This window comes from Eutrigla gurnardus, assembly GCF_963514095.1.
Source record: "Eutrigla gurnardus genome assembly, chromosome: 17".
NCBI classification, from domain to species: domain Eukaryota; kingdom Metazoa; phylum Chordata; class Actinopteri; order Perciformes; family Triglidae; genus Eutrigla; species Eutrigla gurnardus.
In genome coordinates this window covers 7,947,967-7,965,700 of record NC_139928.1, presented here as the reverse complement: position 1 = coordinate 7,965,700, position 17,734 = coordinate 7,947,967, and the positions used below count along the sequence as shown (strand labels likewise).

The following is a 17,734-nucleotide window of genomic DNA, read 5'->3' as shown; positions in this document are numbered from 1 at the left end:
GAATGTTTTAATATCTAAAAAGCCTTTTCTTTAAGTTGATCATATCTTAGCTTGACTGGTTGAGGTTTGCTTTCTTGGTTCTTAAGTGAATTGCATTTGTATTTTGTTATCGTTTTTTGTATGCACTTTGCATCCGGAAATTGTTCTTTTATGTTCATGTAAAACATGTAAAAGTGTTTTAATTCAATTAATTTCTAGTGTACCTAAAAGAGTGTTTCAATCAGCAGAAAATGACAAAAACATTTTTTGTTTGATTCAAACCAACACGATAAATGAATAATTATTTAAATTAATTTCTAGAAATTCGTTTTTTTCATACCAAAATACATTGTTATTCATATAGATGTTTTAACCACTGGAAACACATTAAACAATAAAGAACCTGATTCATTTTGTCTTTATTGTAATATGTACATTACATTTTTTTTAAAGTAATGTATTTCCAGCTATATATAAAGTGCATGTCAACCTTTAAGATACACCATTAAAATGAGTTTTAAATATTCAAGACAATATTAGACAGAAGTTAAATAAAGTACTCTAAATGTCCCGTAGGTGTGAATGTGAGCATGAATGGTTGTTTGTCTCTACATGTCAGCCCTGTGATAGACTGGGTGTACCCTGCCTTCGCCCAATGATTGCTGGCATCGGCTCCAGCCACCCCATGACCCTGAATACAGGATAATCGGTAGAAAATAGATGGATGGATATAATTGAATCAAAACAGAGTTAAAAACATTTTATTAAAAAAAGGGAACCCGTGTAACAAAACTCACAATTACATAATAATAAATTACACATAAAGTGCTTCAGTTTCTCCTCTTCACATAGTTCAAGTACAGTTTAATCTTCAAGTTGCATTGAATTGGCAGTGAAGTGGCGATGCAAAAGCATCAAAGTAAAAAAGAAAAGATATTTCAGGCAAAACACAAGATCTTTTGATTTTTGACTCGATGTGTCAAACACTCGTTCGTTTGACACATCGACAAACTCAGACAATGATCTATCAGTCAATAAACATATTTGATTTACTGCTGTCGCACACACGCACACGCACACACACACACACACACACACACACACACATACACACACAGAGTTTCAGTGAAGCGTCATCAGTTATATGAGAAATGCACTTTGTGATAGTCTTGTGTCATTAAAAAAGGTTTTGCTTGTGTTTCCATCCATCATGGTTTACACCAGAGTTCCGTCGTCGTTCTGGTTTCTCTGGAGGCCACTTGGAAACATGTCATCGTCTTCTTCGTCATCCATGACCTGCAGGGAATTCAGATAATAAGATCACACAATGCCGCCCACGCCTGCGACAAGAATTTTGCACAAATTACCTGCCAACAACTTTTCCGGTCTAACGTTGTGTATGACGCTGTCACCTTAAATTTTACGCACAGTACTTTAGGTAGCTGTCACATTAATTGAGGGGCCACAGGTATGTCACTCAGGAGATAGGTCGAACAAAGGTGAGGACATACAATAAAATACTATAAAAGCCACACATTTATTTGCAGGCAAGTATTTCACATTTTTGTGTTGTGTGAGTCGTAAAAACAAACTGTTGGGTGGCAGAACGTACTGAATTATTTCCAGTATAGTTACACCCCTAACATAAACCGATGTTGGAATTTTGTTTTGAAAAGAGACTGTCTACGTGTAATGATAGGAAAATGATGCAATGACACACCCGAAACTGATACTATAGGGGTAAGTGAGGGTGTGTCATTTGATAATAGAGTGATTGATCATCAATGTTGTTATACGTCTTCAGTGGGATACTCAAGTGGCATCCACTTTTTAAAAGAAATACAATAGATCTCCAACCAGCTATAGTGACCCCAGCAGTAGAAGCACTAGTAGCTGTGGTAGTATTAGAAATACTTCTGTAGTAGTAACAATATAGCTGTACGTACCTGTTTCGGTGGCTTTTCCGTTTTTTGTTTTTCAGACACTTGCTCTGTATCCAGGAAGGCAATATAATGGATCAGTGTGAAAACTCTGAAAGAAAACAAGAGAACAAGAAAGTTAGAAAAAAGTCTTTCTGCACCATGAACATAAAACATGGTTGTAAAAAACAACGTTTGATTTGAGCTGACAGCGGATGAGTGGTTACCTGTGGTACAGCATGGCTATGAACTGGATTAAAACCAGGAAGATGAAGGACAGGATCAACATGAAGCCCAAAGGGTCGATTAAGATGTACTCTCCAGTGAACTCTAGGTAGATGTCGACTTTTGGCACCTGGATGAAGATGGACTGTTCTAAGAACTGGAGAGTGAAGGTTGCTACAAGCCAGAAGGCGTTGCAAATGAAGTAGACGAAGGTAATCTGAAGAAAGAAAAAAAATTAATTTAATTAATATTTTATGTTCTTTAATTGATAACATGGAAACACGTCATTATACTTTCACCAACATGATGAGATTTAATGCTCCACCGTAGTTACCTTGTTTCTCAAGTCCTTGAGTTTATCAGACATTTTCTTCTGTTTCTTTTTGTTCTCGGGGAGAGGCTCCAGGTATTTGGCCGTCAGCTCTCTGAAGAACTGTTGTTCATCCTTCAGAGACATTGAAATAAAATGTTACACTTCATGTATGCTGCTTAGAAATCTGATTAAGGTTGGAAAAAATATTCAATACTTTTGCCATAATTAAATGTGCATGGCGAAATCCCCAATAACGAAGCCGTTGAATTCATTATTGTTGCATATTGAAACACATCAAATTAGGACAACAGCTACACACATTTTAACACGATTTTCCAGAAAAGATTGACCCAATGAAATTACATTTCAACTTAATGAATGCATGTTAAACATCACAAGACTAAACACTTCTTTGTTCTGATATCTCTGACTCCAATAATCATAGTGTCACCAACATTTAAGACATCTATACAACTAGAGTTATGATTACTTTTCATCCCAATTAAAAGGAGGGGGACAGACGCGATCACACATCATCTCTAAGACAAAAAAGACAAAAACAAGAAATTTGGCACCTCGTCAAGCGTTTCCTCATGGAGGCGCATGTCATAGGACAAACTCTGTAGTTGCGTGACCCAACCTTGAGAAAGAGAAAGAGAAAAAGAAGAAAATATTACGCAACATAAAATTGTGTGAGTCATTAAGTTTTATGACCTACTTCAAGCTTTATGTTGCATAATTCCCTCATATTAGGACTTACTCTGGTTAGGGCAGGTGAAAGCAGACCCCCCTTGCCTGAACATGAAGAAGAAATTAGTGTTAGAAACAAACAGTACAATGAGAAATTTCAGTATAGCACTGTCACAAGTTTCTCCAGTCACTCATGATATCTGACATTAATTTACTTTGATGTTAATGCTAATTGTAAAATACATATTTCTACGCAGACGCCAACCTCTGGTTCCAAAAGGTGAAGCCATATTGAATTTCCTTAAACCTGCATTGGCAACTTCTAGTTGTCTATGAGAAATTGACCCTACTTCTCACTTGATTTATTACCTCAATAAATATTGTAAACATGAGTTTATGGGCTAGTGTCAATACAGCACGGTGATCGTAAATTATAGTCCCATTAAAGTCAATAGGTGATTAATTATGGTAGTAATTAGGGTAGGGCACCTTGTGATTGACAGGTCGCTACGTTGGGCGGTTTAGATGTTGTCCCTGTTTTGGTCTTACAATTGTAACCATTTCACAGTGCTTTCATAAGAGTAAATGTTAACATTTAAGTCACCTAATAAATGTCTTATTGTGCCTTGTGCTTACCCTCCACCCTCTTTCACTTCTGGTTGCAAAAAAACAAGATGGCTACGGCCAAAATGCTGAGCATGAGGCTTTAAAATGGCAATCAATGACATTACAATGACTTGATATAGTTTATTATGTTACACTGCAAATTCCCAACTGGCAGTGTTAAAGTATCTAATATGCGCTGTATAGAATATATTTCTATTATTTTCTACATAGTTATTTTTAACAGTAATGATTTGCCTTTGCTCTTGTAGATTTTAATTTCCCGCTTGTGCTTCTGCTTGCTTTGTCTTGTGTGAGGTTTACGTACTAAAAAATGCTTGGTTGAAAACCATTCAATGGTCCACCAACAGATCTCACCTCTGCTGTGCCACAGACATCCCCGGATCCTCCACAATAGTGTTTTGTGGTAAAGGTTCAGCTACTGCTGCCTCCGTGGTCTGGATGTCCTGGTTGAGGATGAGCTCATCTTCTCTTCCTCTGAGTCGTCTGCAGCATCTGGCCAGCCAGAAGAACCACTTGGAGGGGCTTTTGTCTGCAAGAGCAAACGTCACTTTCAGCTCAGCTCAAACATACAATGGAGCAGCATCATGCAATTAATAAATAGTAGGAGATTAAATGAGTAAATAAATGTTTGTGTCAAAAGGATGTTTTTAGAAATCAAGTGACATTGATTACACAATCAATTCCCAAATGTCTGTAAGAATCTTGGACACTATTTTGATGTTTTCGCTGAAATCGTTCGATAAGTACATAACTAATTATATTAAAGGTACATGGAAGTTTGAAAAAAGTTACTGGATCACTCATTAATCGGCCCATTGTGGCTCAACATTTCAAATAACTAGCAATTTTATTTTGGGGTGTTATCACTCTGGAATTGCATCCATGCACAATCATTTATTGTGTTCATTTTCTTTCAAATGTCAATGACTTATCACCTTTCTGGGCTTGAGTTTGTGGGGCGGCAGTTGCGGGTTTGGCGGCTGGCGTCGTCTCCCTGGTGCCCCAGGACACGTTGTTCATGTTGACCATGGAGTAAATAGCCAGCAGCATGTAGGTGCTCGGGATGCAGATGATATAAATCAGGCCGAAGCACAACAGGCCGGCCTCCTGAGGATGCATGATCGCAGTGATGATGTAAAAGCTGGCAAGGCAAATGATGAAGAGGCTGCTGGGAGTCAGGATGGTTTGATCCTTCACCATGTCGCCTGATGGAGGACAAACAGATGGACGATGAAACCTTAGAACCTAGAAACTTTTCAAGCGTCAACGGGCTGCGTTGCTTCTTACCTAATATAAAAATAGTTGATACTATCATGAGGAAGGCGTATAGGATGCTCATGATTGCGGCAATTTGAATCTGAGTGTCTGCCTTGATCTTGAAGCAGATGCCGAGGAAGATAGCAGGAGGTATCACAGCCAGAACCAGCGCGCCGCTCGGATGGATATCAAACAGCACAGTCAAACTGCCTGAATGATTGACAGGAAGCAAAGAAAATAACCTGTTTTACAAGCGCATTCCCCAAACCACATCCTTATTCATCCACATTCACTATTAACCTGCACTCGATGTGTAAAACATTGGCATTTCAATTCATCGTTATGGAACTGAGAGAATCCATTCAGGTGTGGATTCATGTCTAATCCTTTGTAACAATCACCTGGTCTGGTTCAACGTTATCAACGTTACCACTTGGGCAGGGTTAGTGTGTTTGATAATTAGCCACGCTATAGTACACTTTAGCGAACACTAGGCTTGGTTTCATGGCTGGCTGTTAAATGTGCGTCAGTTTTGACAGCAGAGATCAGGGTTTCTCTTGGCTCTTGGCCTGGAGTAAATGAGAGGGATAATTGTTTCGTTGGTTTTATGTGGTTTGGCTCCACTCACGGCCCATCCCTTTGCTCCACCTGAAGCCTTTTTATTTGTTAGGGCTGTCAAAATTATTAATTTCTTGGGGGATGGGGGGGTGAGTGGTGAGTATGAAGTAAGCAGCTCCAGTGAACTTAAGGAGGAGTTTTTGACAGTGTTACAGCTGTGCATGTAGCAGTTAGCCCCGACATTAGCAACTGGCTTAGGGATAATGTTTAAAAAAAATGATAATAATAATGATCTTTTAGGCTGGGCTGAACTTTAAGGTGGACCAGCACTATTCTCCTTTCATTTTTTATATTTAATATTTCTTTGAACTGTGTAACTGACAGCAGGTTAAACAGTTATCTATGAATATACCTACTGCAAACTCTGCTCTGTTTGTATCAGGAAAACCCAAAGTCGGTGTTTTCAAAGTTATTGTTAGAACTGTAATGGTATTATTAAGTACTCAGCAAAAAGCCTACTGAAATGTAAGTACTTGTACTCGGTGTGATAAAAAGTGGTATCTGTGCATCCTTATTTGTAGAGGCTTCACATTCTGGTGCATATACACCTTCTGTCTTATACAGAGAAAATTAAAAATGTTTTCATATATATATTTATGAATGGTAATTAATCTGATTGAATGCTGAATCCATTAACAGCCCTAGTCATTTTGTGTTGTGCTGTGGAGCAGCTAAAGCTCCTCATTCTGGAACATTGTGTTCTCTGAGTACACCAAACAAAAAACGGCATCAGCAGTTTAGGTGCTTGCCTTTCTCCTCGATGCCTACAGGGTACTAACAGTGATGATCCAAACTAAGCGTGTGTCTGTGGTCACCCACGACTCAAACGGAAATATTTTTTATGATATTCAGGTAATTTGCGGGAGTTAGTTCAAATAAAATGTACACATATAAGTTAAATATTCCCTAAAGGTTCATATAAATATTTAAGTTTGTTTTTTGGTTGAATGAGAAGATGTAGCGCTTGCTGACCACAGATACATGGACATGGTTCGGGTAGCTATAATTTTGTCTTGGTTAATATTCAGGCTTTGATATTCACGGTTGAATGACAACATTCGGAATTTGGGACCATAATTCCTGTGAACCAAAAATCCTAAACCTTACACTGTTTCGTAACTCATTCAATATCCTACCCTGACAATTCAGCTGTTATGCTTTCATTTGACAACATAAAATAGCAAAAGCTTGAACACATTTCCATCGTGGTCCTGCTAAGCTTTTTGAAATTTTGTTAATATAAAAATACAAAAAAGGCGAACCTGCAATCATAAGGATGATAGAGGAAGGGGCCAGTATGGACGCGGCCAAGCTGAAGAGCTGGTAGAGCAAGTAGACTCTGGACATGGATGGGTTCCTCTTGGAAATCAGCGTGGCAGAACCCAGCAAGTCCACGACGTTGGCCATGGTGGACGGCCCCCATCGCCGACGCTGAAGATTACAAATAAAACAGTAACATGTTAGATCTGGTGGCCACAGTGAAGAGGTTGAAGAGACAGCGTGTTTCTATCACAGTATGGAGACATACAATACTGTAAAATTAGGTTTATGAACTAACCATTAAAATTATTGATCATACTCTTTGTAATCACTACAGGTAGGACAAAAACAGATACAAGGTGACTATAAAGCTCAATGTTACTGCCATTTTCATGTTAACTCAGAGGCAAAAGCATGACACAACCTGCTTACTGTCATTTAGATGTGAAATCGACGCACAGTGGAAGGAAGAGAAAACAGTTTTTCGTTGGTCGAGACAAAGCTAATGAGCCAAGTTATGTAAGAGCATAATTAGAACGTAAGATTGACCTACATCTAAATTCACAACAACATAATTATCAAGACAATGTTAGGATTATCGTGAAAATTCTTCTTTTTCTTTTTGTCCTTCTTCATATTGACACACTTAGGCTACCTAGTAATTATCTACTTGGTAATTATGACCACAATAGAGCAGAGTTATTTTCAGAAACCAAAACTTGGCTCCACTGCAAAGGGACTGTTGCTTGACATTTTAATAACATCCTTGACATTCAAGCTAAAAGAAAGGCTTAACATTGTTCTGCTGATGACCTGGTCCATAAAGTTTTCCACAACTGAACTTATGAAACCTTCAGATGCTTGCAACATCAGCTGCTCAGCATTTCCCCTGAGAATCTGGTTCAAAGTGCGTTGCGTAACACCGTCTGCAACGTTTGTCGATCACCGTTTTCCCATGCTCGTACCAACTCGTCCACATTGACATTTGGCCCTTGGTGGGCAGCCCAGCAGGATAAAGGGCCACTACACTCGCAGAAAAACACTTGCTAGGTCTCAGAATATTACAACCCGTTCTTTCAATGCAACAAAACTACACACAGGTAGGTTTAGGACAAGAGCGTGGTTGATGTTAACTTGACTGACTAAAGACTATCACTGATGAAACAACATACAGTATCAGTATTTACTTTTAGTTTGTATGGGACACCAAATCTCACTTATTGTACAATGCCAGTATCTCCATCTACTAATGTCGGGATGGCTTTTACGATGGAGTTAGTTGAAAGCCTGGTGCGTCACATATGGGTGCTAAAGGGTGAAAGCGCGTTGGTATGTGATGCCCCAGAAATGAGAACAAGGTGGTCCTCCTGAGAAGCGGTACTTCCACAATAGCGCGCTTGGTGTTAGCATAGCACGATTAAAAAACAAAAATTACAATTAGGCTACATAAGGTTCTGAGAGTCTGTAATCACCTGGTTGTAAAACTCTTTAAAGTCCTCCGGGGCGTTCGTGTAAGAGTCTGAGGCTGCGTTGTACTCCACTCTCCATCCTTGCTTCAACAACAGAGTACACAACCAGCGGTCCTCACCTGCAGGGATCACAATCAGAAATACTTGATTTATCTCCAGGGGGACATTTCTACGTTATAGTTGCTCCAGGCAGAAAGAAATATAAGAACAAAAACAAATAAAGGACTATGTCAAATGTAAATAAAGAATATTGTAAATGATAATGTAAATCATGTACATTAAGCTGCAATATATCAAAAAATAAATGTAGGGAATACAAGGAGATTTGAGACACACCATAAACTATTTTGTCATCTTTTTTAACTTCAGGTTAGCTAGCTTTGGTTTACATTGTGCACATTCAGTTCTAGCAACAGATCAGCTGACTGCTCCTGTGTTTTTTTCAGCTACCTTGGTCATACTGGATGTAGTGTTGAGCCTTCGAGGACTTGACGGTGTATCTTTTCATCACGTTGTCGTCCATCAGCGCCGACGCTCTGAACAGGCTGAAGCATCCCGGGCTGCACAGCACGCAGCCGAACACGTGCTCTGCTGTCTTGTGAAGCCAGTGGCCTACTGCGTATTCAAACTTCTGGTACCACACTAAAGGACCTGCCAGGGGATACACAAGTGTTACTGCATAGGCCTGCTGCTGTAGAAGTCAAAGAAACTCTCACAAACAGATACAAAGTGGGGATACTCTTGAGGCAACGGTCTGACAGTCATTTTACTTTTATTCACTTTTATTTTTGTTGCTACAGTTTAAATCACATCCATTAGGGAGTCCAGCTTTTTACTTTCCATAGAAATGAAGCAGTGTGCCATTTTAGTGCATGGATTAATGTTGGGTTTTTTAAAATACATTTTTATATTTTATATATCAAGATGGCTATTTGTGTGATACACCTGAAATTCTTTATTTAAGTTTTAGAAAGGGTAGGGAAATGAATTTACTTGTGCCTTCTTCTTTTCAAAAGTATAATAATATTTTGTTTTTTGAGAATGTGCTTTTGTGAAAACTTCTAACTATCCACCAAAGTCATTTTTTAGATTGTCTGATTTTTCTAATTGTTTGCCTATTGGTCAGGTAAACGTCAGACTTCTGTCTGTCCACTTGTGTCTCTGTCCCTGTCCTTTTATTGCTTTTGACCAACCTGATCCGGTGGGGTGAATCCTGCCACAAGCTGCCCCGACCAGCGGATACAGTTTCAGACGATCGATGAGCAGCATCACAGCAGTCGGCTGGAAGTCCGTGTCCCCATCCAAAGCTAGGATGTAGGTGTTGTGCTTCTCTTTCTGCAGAAACAGACAAAGTTTGCTCTGTTTTACCATTTTTAATATAACAATATTGTTATATAAGCACTGGTTCATGTGTCCATTCAGCATGACCATGCATGCTTTTTCTCCAGTCTCACCTCAAACTCTGTTTTCAGCTCCACCTCGTCCTCCCCTTTCCCCCACCTTTTGTAATACTTGGTCGCGACTTTCCAGCCCAGGAGATAGTACAAGTACATGACCTGTAAAATAACAAATACTGTTCAGCAAACACAGAGACAGAGAAACACTTCAAGCAACCCTATCTCATCTGAAGGTAATTATCTGATATTTTAAAGCTATTATGTGTTTCGAACTAAAATACTGATCCGTTGCATCATTTTTCATCACCTGAGACCATCTTTTCTTGTGGCGAATGAGTGTCTTGTCCTTGAAGTGAACCAGCAACCTGTTCCCATGAGGCATGATGACCACCAGACGCCCCCCGTACGGCGTCGTCATGATCATCTGATCAGGGATCTGCTGCTGCTTTGTGAAGAGGCCATCATCCATGTTTATGAAGATGCTGAGGAGGATACAGAGGATGAGGGACACATTCATTTAAAGTGATAATCTACAAGATCAGATGTGAACTTTGATTCATTCTATTGTGCTTTGTATAAATAAAGCTTGAGGTTTTTACCTGTAAACTTCTCCGATAATTTCCACGAGGATCTCTGCGTATTCATTGAGGTGGCGTCCCCGACTACCAGGAACATCTTTGAAGGCGTCATCAAAGTAGATATGGGCTTCAAGGGTCACGTCACTTGTTTCTCCTTCCTTCTTGGGCCTGTACTTGTCCATTCTGGGGAGTTGCAAAGAAGGACTCAAATAATCATAATTAACTTTCTAAGGCGGTTGAGGGCAGTTGGGTGGGGCTTGGGGCAGCCAGGGACAGGTGATTTATATCTTGTTTCTGTTTCCCAGGCAGTGAAACTTACCGAAATATTGAAATAAGAATATTCATCATCTCGTTGTAGTTTTCATGCCACATGGTTGCACAAAGGAACATCTTCACCGGGTCTAGTGCTCTGAATCTGGAACTGACATTTTTTGAGAAATGGGTTTTAATCTCATATGACAATACTTGCATGCAAATATTATGTGTCGAGAGCTTTTGTTATGAAAGGTATGCAAGGAGGTTTGGCCTATGGAGCCTCTATGTTGTTGCATTGTAAGTAAAGGCACAACTGCTAAAGGCATAGTCGCAGTGTGAAAGTTTTTTACCCTGTGCTATTCGCGTTTAATGTATTTGTATGTATTCAAAAACAACAGAAACATATATTTCCATTTATCAAGGATTTCACAAGAACAAATATCAAATCATAAAAACACATCTGGGTGTTTAAAAGCCTCCACACTTTATAAAGTGAATCCAGTTTATGTTAAGGGATTGTTTCAGCACAATGTCTGGGCCCCAACTTTGGTTTAACCTGTTGAATGTGTTAGGAATCTGATACCAAACGTATTTTAACCACAGTCACAGTTTTGTTGGCAGGAGTCCTTCAAATACACTCAACAAAAATATAAACGCAACACTTTTGTTTTTGCTCCCATTTTTCATGAGATGGACTTAAAGATCTAAAATTCATTCCAGATACACAATATTACCATTTCTCTCAAACATTGTTCACAAATCAGTCTAAATGTGTGATAGTGAGCACTTCTGCTTTGCTGAGATAATCCATCCCACCTCACAGGTGTGCCACATCAAGATGCTGATCTGACATCATGATTAGTGCACAGGTGTGCCTTAGACTGTCCACAATAAAAGGCCACCCTGAAATGTGCATTTTTTTTTTTTGCTTTATTGGGGGTCTGGGGACTCAGAACCAGTCAGTATCTGGTGTGACCACCATTTGCCTCATGCAGTGCAACACATCTTCTTCGCATAGAGTTTATCAGATTGTCAATTGTGGCCTGTGGAATGTTGGTCCTCTCCTCTTCAATGGCTGTGCGAAGTTGCTGGATATTAGTGGGAACTGGTACACGCTGTCGTATACGCCGGTCAAGCACATCCCAAACATGCTCAATGGGTGACATGTCCGGTGAGTATGCTGGCCATGCAAGAACTGGGACATTTTCAGCTTCCAAGAATTGTGTACAGATGCTTGCAACATGGGGCCGTGCATTATCTTGCTGAAACATGAGGTGATGTTCATGGATGTATGGCACAACAATGGGCCTCAGGATCTCATCACGGTATCTCTGTGCATTCAAAATGCCATCAATAAAATGCACCTGTGTTCTTCGTCCATAACAGATGCCTGCCCATACCATAACCCCACCACCACCATGGGCCACTCGATCCACAACATTGACATCAGCAAAGCGCTCACCCACACAACGCCACACACGCTGTCTGCCATCTGCCCTGAACAATGTAAACCGAGATTCATCCGTGAAGAGAACACCTCTCCAACGTGCCAGACGCCATCGAATGTGAGCATTTGCCCACTCAAGTCTGTTACGGCGACGAGCTGGAGTCAGGTCAAGACCCCGATGAGGACGACGAGCATGCAGTTGAGCTTCCCTGAGACGGTTTCTGACAGTTTGTGCAGAAATTGTTTGGTTATGCAAACCAATTGTTTCAGCAGCTGTCTGAGTGGCTGGTCTCAGACGATCTTGGAGGTGAACCTGCTGGATGTGGAGGTCCTGGGCCGGTGTGGTTACACGTGGTCTGCGGTTGTGAGGCCGGTTGGATGTACTGCCATATTCTCTGAAACGCCTTTGGAGACGGCTTATGGTGGAGAAATGAACATTCAATGCACGAGCAACAGATCTGGTTGACATTCCTGCTGTCAGCATGCCAATTGCATGCTCCCTCAATGCTTGTGGCATCTGTGGCATTTTGCTGTGAGACAAAACTGCACATTTCAGAGTGGCCTTTTATTGTGGGCAGTATAAGGTACACCTGTGCACTAATCATGATGTCAGATCAGCATCTTGATGTGGCACACCTGTGAGGTGGGATGGATTATCTCAGCAAAGCAGAAGTGCTCACTATCACACATTTAGACAGATTTGTGAACAATGTTTGAGAGAAATGGTAATATTGTGTATCTGGAATGAATTTTAGATCTTTAAGTCCATCTCATGAAAAATGGGAGCAAAAACAAAAGTGTTGCGTTTATATTTTTGTTGAGTGTAGTTAGGCTACATGGTAATTATGGAGCTTCTTTCGGTTTGCAGTATTTGAATAAAAGTCATGACAATTAAATTAGTGGTTGTTAAGGCAATTAGTGGTTGTCAGGTGTTGTGCAACCAGTCCCCTCACACCTACCCGTCGTGAAATTACAATTAAAAATAAATGAGAGATGTTATATAAAGAATATTTAATAGATTATTTGAGCTTTTTAACTGAGAAATACAGAAAACTGTTGAATCTCCAATAAAGTGCTATGATGATGATAATTTCTTGAAGATTTGACAAGTGTGTCATTGGAAAAGGTTTGGAAACAATGACTGAAACAACTCCACCTGCACACCAAACCTGCCTACTACATTGCTTAATGTTATTTTTCAAAACATGAGTAAAATACAATACTATCAATCCGGCCTTCTTTATTCCAATTTAATCCCACTCTTAAACTAGCCAGAAATGTAATTTAATTCCGTGCCTTAACCATTTTTAAAGGTCCAAACTCAAAAGGAGGACCACAAACCTCACTTTGTAGGGCATTCCTGATCTTCCCTCAACACACACACACACACACACACACACACACAGAGAGAGAGAGAGACTTACAGCGTCCGCTTTTCAGGCGTCTGGATGTCGAATCGAGCATTAAGAAGCAGCGACTGCTCTAAAAATCCTCCCTCATAAAGCCTCCGGATGAACAGGTCCCGAGTTCTCTGCATGCGATACAGACTGAGGTACCAGAGATGGAGGGTGGCCAACACAAGGCCGAGCCACCAGGACACTGCAGATCCTGAAGAAAGGTGATTGAACGGATAACTTTACTGCATTTATTCTTCTGTGACAGATATTTTTTTAAACAATACAGTACTGACATTTAGTGTTTTTTTCCCACTTCCCTTGAACTAAACACACCAGCTTCCCATAATGCCACAAGAAGAAGAGAAAAAGAGAGCATCTTACAAAACGAGGGACTTCCAAATGTATTCAATACATTTTGTCAAAAAAGAAATAAAGAATTTGCAATAAAAGCTTGTGATAAAAATGTTACTGAGTTGATGTGCAGATCAACAGTTTTTTACCTGTCAATAAGCCGATGTCAGCTATCTTGGACATGTCCAGGAAGCACAGGGTGTGTGTAACATCCAAAACCAGACTCGGGAACACGCTGCCGTTGAGGCTTTGGTTTCTTCCATCTACAACGTAGGCGCAGTAGCCCGTGAAGTTGACTGCGGTCCCGTTCAGACTTATTCTGTAGTCTTGATAGTAAACGATAACAGGGACAATGAAGATGACCATGACGGCCAGAGAGGCCAGGTACAGGGGCAGGATGAAGCATCGTCGCAGGGCGTGCATCTTGCAGGCAACCAGAGAAAACCAATAGCAGAGTGCAGAGGAGATCAGCTGGACCCCGATGATGATGGCAATAATCTTTGTCTCACGCCTCGGGATGGACGTCACGATGTCCCAGTCCATTTTGTCCAAAGGGATGTAGGCTCCGAGCACACAGGCGGTCACCAGGATCCTGAGCAGGCTGGAGAGGATGTGCAGAACGTTCTGGCACCTTGTCATATCTCTGCACAGGTTCCTGAGGATGTTGGAGCTGCTGTTCTCACTGATCAGTCTGAAGTAGCTCTCCCACCAGTTGAAAGACACCAAGAAGCACCCACCAACAGCGAGACCCACCCAAGTAGCCATCTTGATATCAGTAGGATCCTTGGTGATGTATAAGAAGAGGAACAGGACGTAACCAAGCAAAATGAGGATGAAGGCAGTGATGGACGGCAGCAGGAAGCGGTTCCTCTCTTTGGCGGAGCACTGACTGATCACTTGTAGGAGCGAAGAGAGGACGGCCACGCTGCTCAGTATCGTCACGTTGGTGACAATGTCCAAGTGTGGCATCGCCACGATGGTGAGAATCGCTGCACCTAGAGCCACCAGGAACTCAAAGAACAGAACCTGAAATTGAAGAAGCAGAAGTAGAAAATGGAAATATATATATATATACTAAAAAAAAATCTGTATTTTGTTCACATTTTCTCTTTCAACATCAGTTCATCTTTAGGGCAAAAGGGTTTCTTTGTATAGTGTTTTGAGGGATTTGTGGTCTTTATTTGACAGTTTTAGAACAGAGAATGGAAATGGGAGAGAGAGCCGTATGAAATGCAACAAACATCCCAAGGCTGGAATTGAACCCAGGATGTAGCCGTAATGCGAAATGCACTGTAAGCACTCATCTATGAAGGCGCTTTAAAGGGTTTTTCCAGTTACTCGGTCAGAGGTCAGGTTGGAAAGAGGGGGACAGTTGAGGAATATTTCTCACCAAGGCTACAGTGTTTCTGGCGGGTATCCTTGAGGATTTGTAACAAGCCTTCCAGAGGCTCTTCTGTAAGAGAAGCACGCTGGAGGCGATGAGAGCGCAGCCGACACACAGCAGAGCGACAGGTTTCTGTCCAGCTGGGAGGGTCATGGTTCCTTCGTTGGCCAAGGTGATGAGGAGGAGGAAAGACGTCTGGGACAGAAGAAAGTCGAGTTAAGACAATGAATGAATGACAAAGGAAGTAAATACAGACTGATAATACAAATGATTGCTTTGTTAACATTTAACTCTTAAACTGTGAATGTATGAGATTAGCAGAATAATAGTTTAAGGAATTAATAAAATATGATTAATTCAGTTTTACACAAATCTATCACAATAACAGTGACTATAATAATGCTGATTTATAAGTGAAGAACAGATAGAATGAATATATGATCAAATTCAGATCATATTTGTAAGTGAACTCTGAACTGCAGGTCAAAACATATAGACATGTTTTCATGTATAGAACACACCTTGCTACACAAAGCCGACCCAAACACAATCACAGCGAGCGCACAGAGACAAACAGTCTTCAGTAGTTTGAGCATTTTCCATGGCGTCCGTTCATCTTCAATGGCAGGGAGCTCTCGGCAGGTGTCCCACGGACTCCTACACGAAGACACCAAGACGTCAGACTATCAGGTGACTGTGGCTCGTAAATCAGATGTGTACTTCGTAGGAAGTTATGCTCTGCATGTTTGTTGAAAGATAACATGTTGCGTGACTATGTAGCGTGACTAGGTAGGACAATTTGTTTGGTAATTCAATATGTTGGAAGGCACAGTGACTGTTCAATAGAAAAGTTCTACATGGGTGTGGAGAAAATAACATCATGGAAGGCAATGAAACAATGAAGAAGGGTGTTTAAGGGAAACACAAGACGTGTATTCACAAATCTATAAAATGTACAAAAATGTTGTGTAAACATTGGAATGGTCAAATAGACCTGTATTTCTGTAGAGCTTGTAATATAGACACCACTGCAACATGATCACTTCCTCTGGTTTTACTATTTATAGGTTTGTGTTCAAGTAAAATTAACATATTTGCTTTATTCTATTAACTACTGACGCCAATTCTTCCATAATCCAAGTAAAAATATTAACATTTACAACATTTATTTTCAGAAAATGACAATTGGTCAAAAAAGATTCAGACCTCAAATACTGCAAAGAAAACAAGTTCACTATTATTTCACAATACTAGAAGAGTGAAGAGTTCATAAGTCAATATTTGGTTGAATAACCCTGATGTTTAATGACAGCTTCCATGCATCTTGGCATCTCTCCAGCAGTCTCTCACATTGCTCCTGGGTGACTTTAAGCCACTCCTGGTGCAAACATGTAATCAGCCTGTCTTTATTTGATGGATTATAATCATCAATCTTCCTCTTGATCAACCCCACAGAGGTTTTCAGTGGGACTCAGGTCTGGAGATTGGGCTGGCCGTGACATGGTCTTGATCTGGTGGTCCTCCCTCCACACCTTGATTGACCTGTCAGTGACCTTCACAAAGACAAATCTGCCCAAATCCAGTCTTCCTGAGGACCCCCAGATCATCATGTGTGAGACACTGTGGCTTGTAGGCCTCCAGGTCTCCGTCTAACTATTAGACCACCACGAGTTGGGCGAAGCTGAAATTTGGACTCATCAGAGAAGATGACTGTACTCTAGTCCTCTACAGTCCAGTCCTTATGGTCTTTCACAAACCTCAGCCTGGCTTGTCTTTGTTTCTCATTTATGAAAGGCTTTTTTCTGGCTTTGCACAACTTCAGTCCGGCCTCTAGGAGCCTGTTTAGAACAGTCCTCCTTGTGCACTTCACCCCGGCTGACATTTTCCATCCTCACTTGATGTCTTTGATGTTTTTATACTTTTCCTTGTTAAATGGTCTGGTTCGGGTGATCAGCTAATCACTACCTAATTAACTAGAATGAGGTCTACCTGTGTCGGAGTGGTCTCTTATTTTTGTTCCAGCTGTGTGTGTGTGTGTGTATATATATATATATATATATATATATATATATATATATATAATAAACATTTGGTAAAAAACTACTTCTGAAGCTAATGATTTTTAATTTCTCAATTAATTGATTAAACAATAACTGAATAATACATAATTGTACAATCTATTCTTTCAAGAAAGATTTTCTTCCATAATCAGTTTCCAGCGATAATTTTTTTTCCAGATGCATTCACCCATTTTTTACTTAATCAAATCATGGAACAACAACAACTTCAAAACAATTTTAAATTCAATTTGTAAAATATGAAAGTATCAACTCACTTGGGTAAGGTCTTTTCTTCATCCATGTTTCCGACTAATGCAAACAAGTCAACTGACAATTCCTATGCAGACGTTAGTCTACTGAAGCCAGTGATCTCTTTTTATACCAATCACACTGTCATTAACATGACAGAAGTGGAAGCATCGTTAAATGGCAACACCCACAGTGTGTGTTGCTGCAGGTGAACAGCCAAACAAGGTCAAAGGAAACACACCTCGTTATCGGGCTTCTG

At 40.3% G+C, this 17,734-nt stretch overlaps 1 protein-coding gene across 1 annotated transcript; it reads right to left on the bottom strand.

The window, feature by feature from the left end:
• Positions 1–1,015: 1,015 nt before the first annotated feature.
• Positions 1,016–17,627, bottom strand: LOC311027419 (chitin synthase chs-2-like). The gene is made up of 22 exons (XM_084031446.1): positions 17,502–17,627; positions 15,688–15,823; positions 15,173–15,361; positions 13,932–14,808; positions 13,459–13,642; positions 10,652–10,753; positions 10,354–10,515; positions 10,062–10,236; positions 9,812–9,913; positions 9,551–9,692; positions 8,808–9,008; positions 8,361–8,476; positions 6,891–7,059; positions 5,041–5,220; positions 4,689–4,958; positions 4,108–4,282; positions 3,197–3,231; positions 3,012–3,076; positions 2,458–2,568; positions 2,126–2,340; positions 1,926–2,010; positions 1,016–1,275 (listed from the first exon to the last, which is right to left on the bottom strand). The coding sequence occupies exons 1-22, from the start codon at positions 17,525–17,527 to the stop codon at positions 1,195–1,197; spliced, it is 3,798 nt and encodes a 1,265-aa protein (XP_083887572.1). The 5' UTR covers positions 17,528–17,627; the 3' UTR covers positions 1,016–1,194.
• Positions 17,628–17,734: the final 107 nt, after the last annotated feature.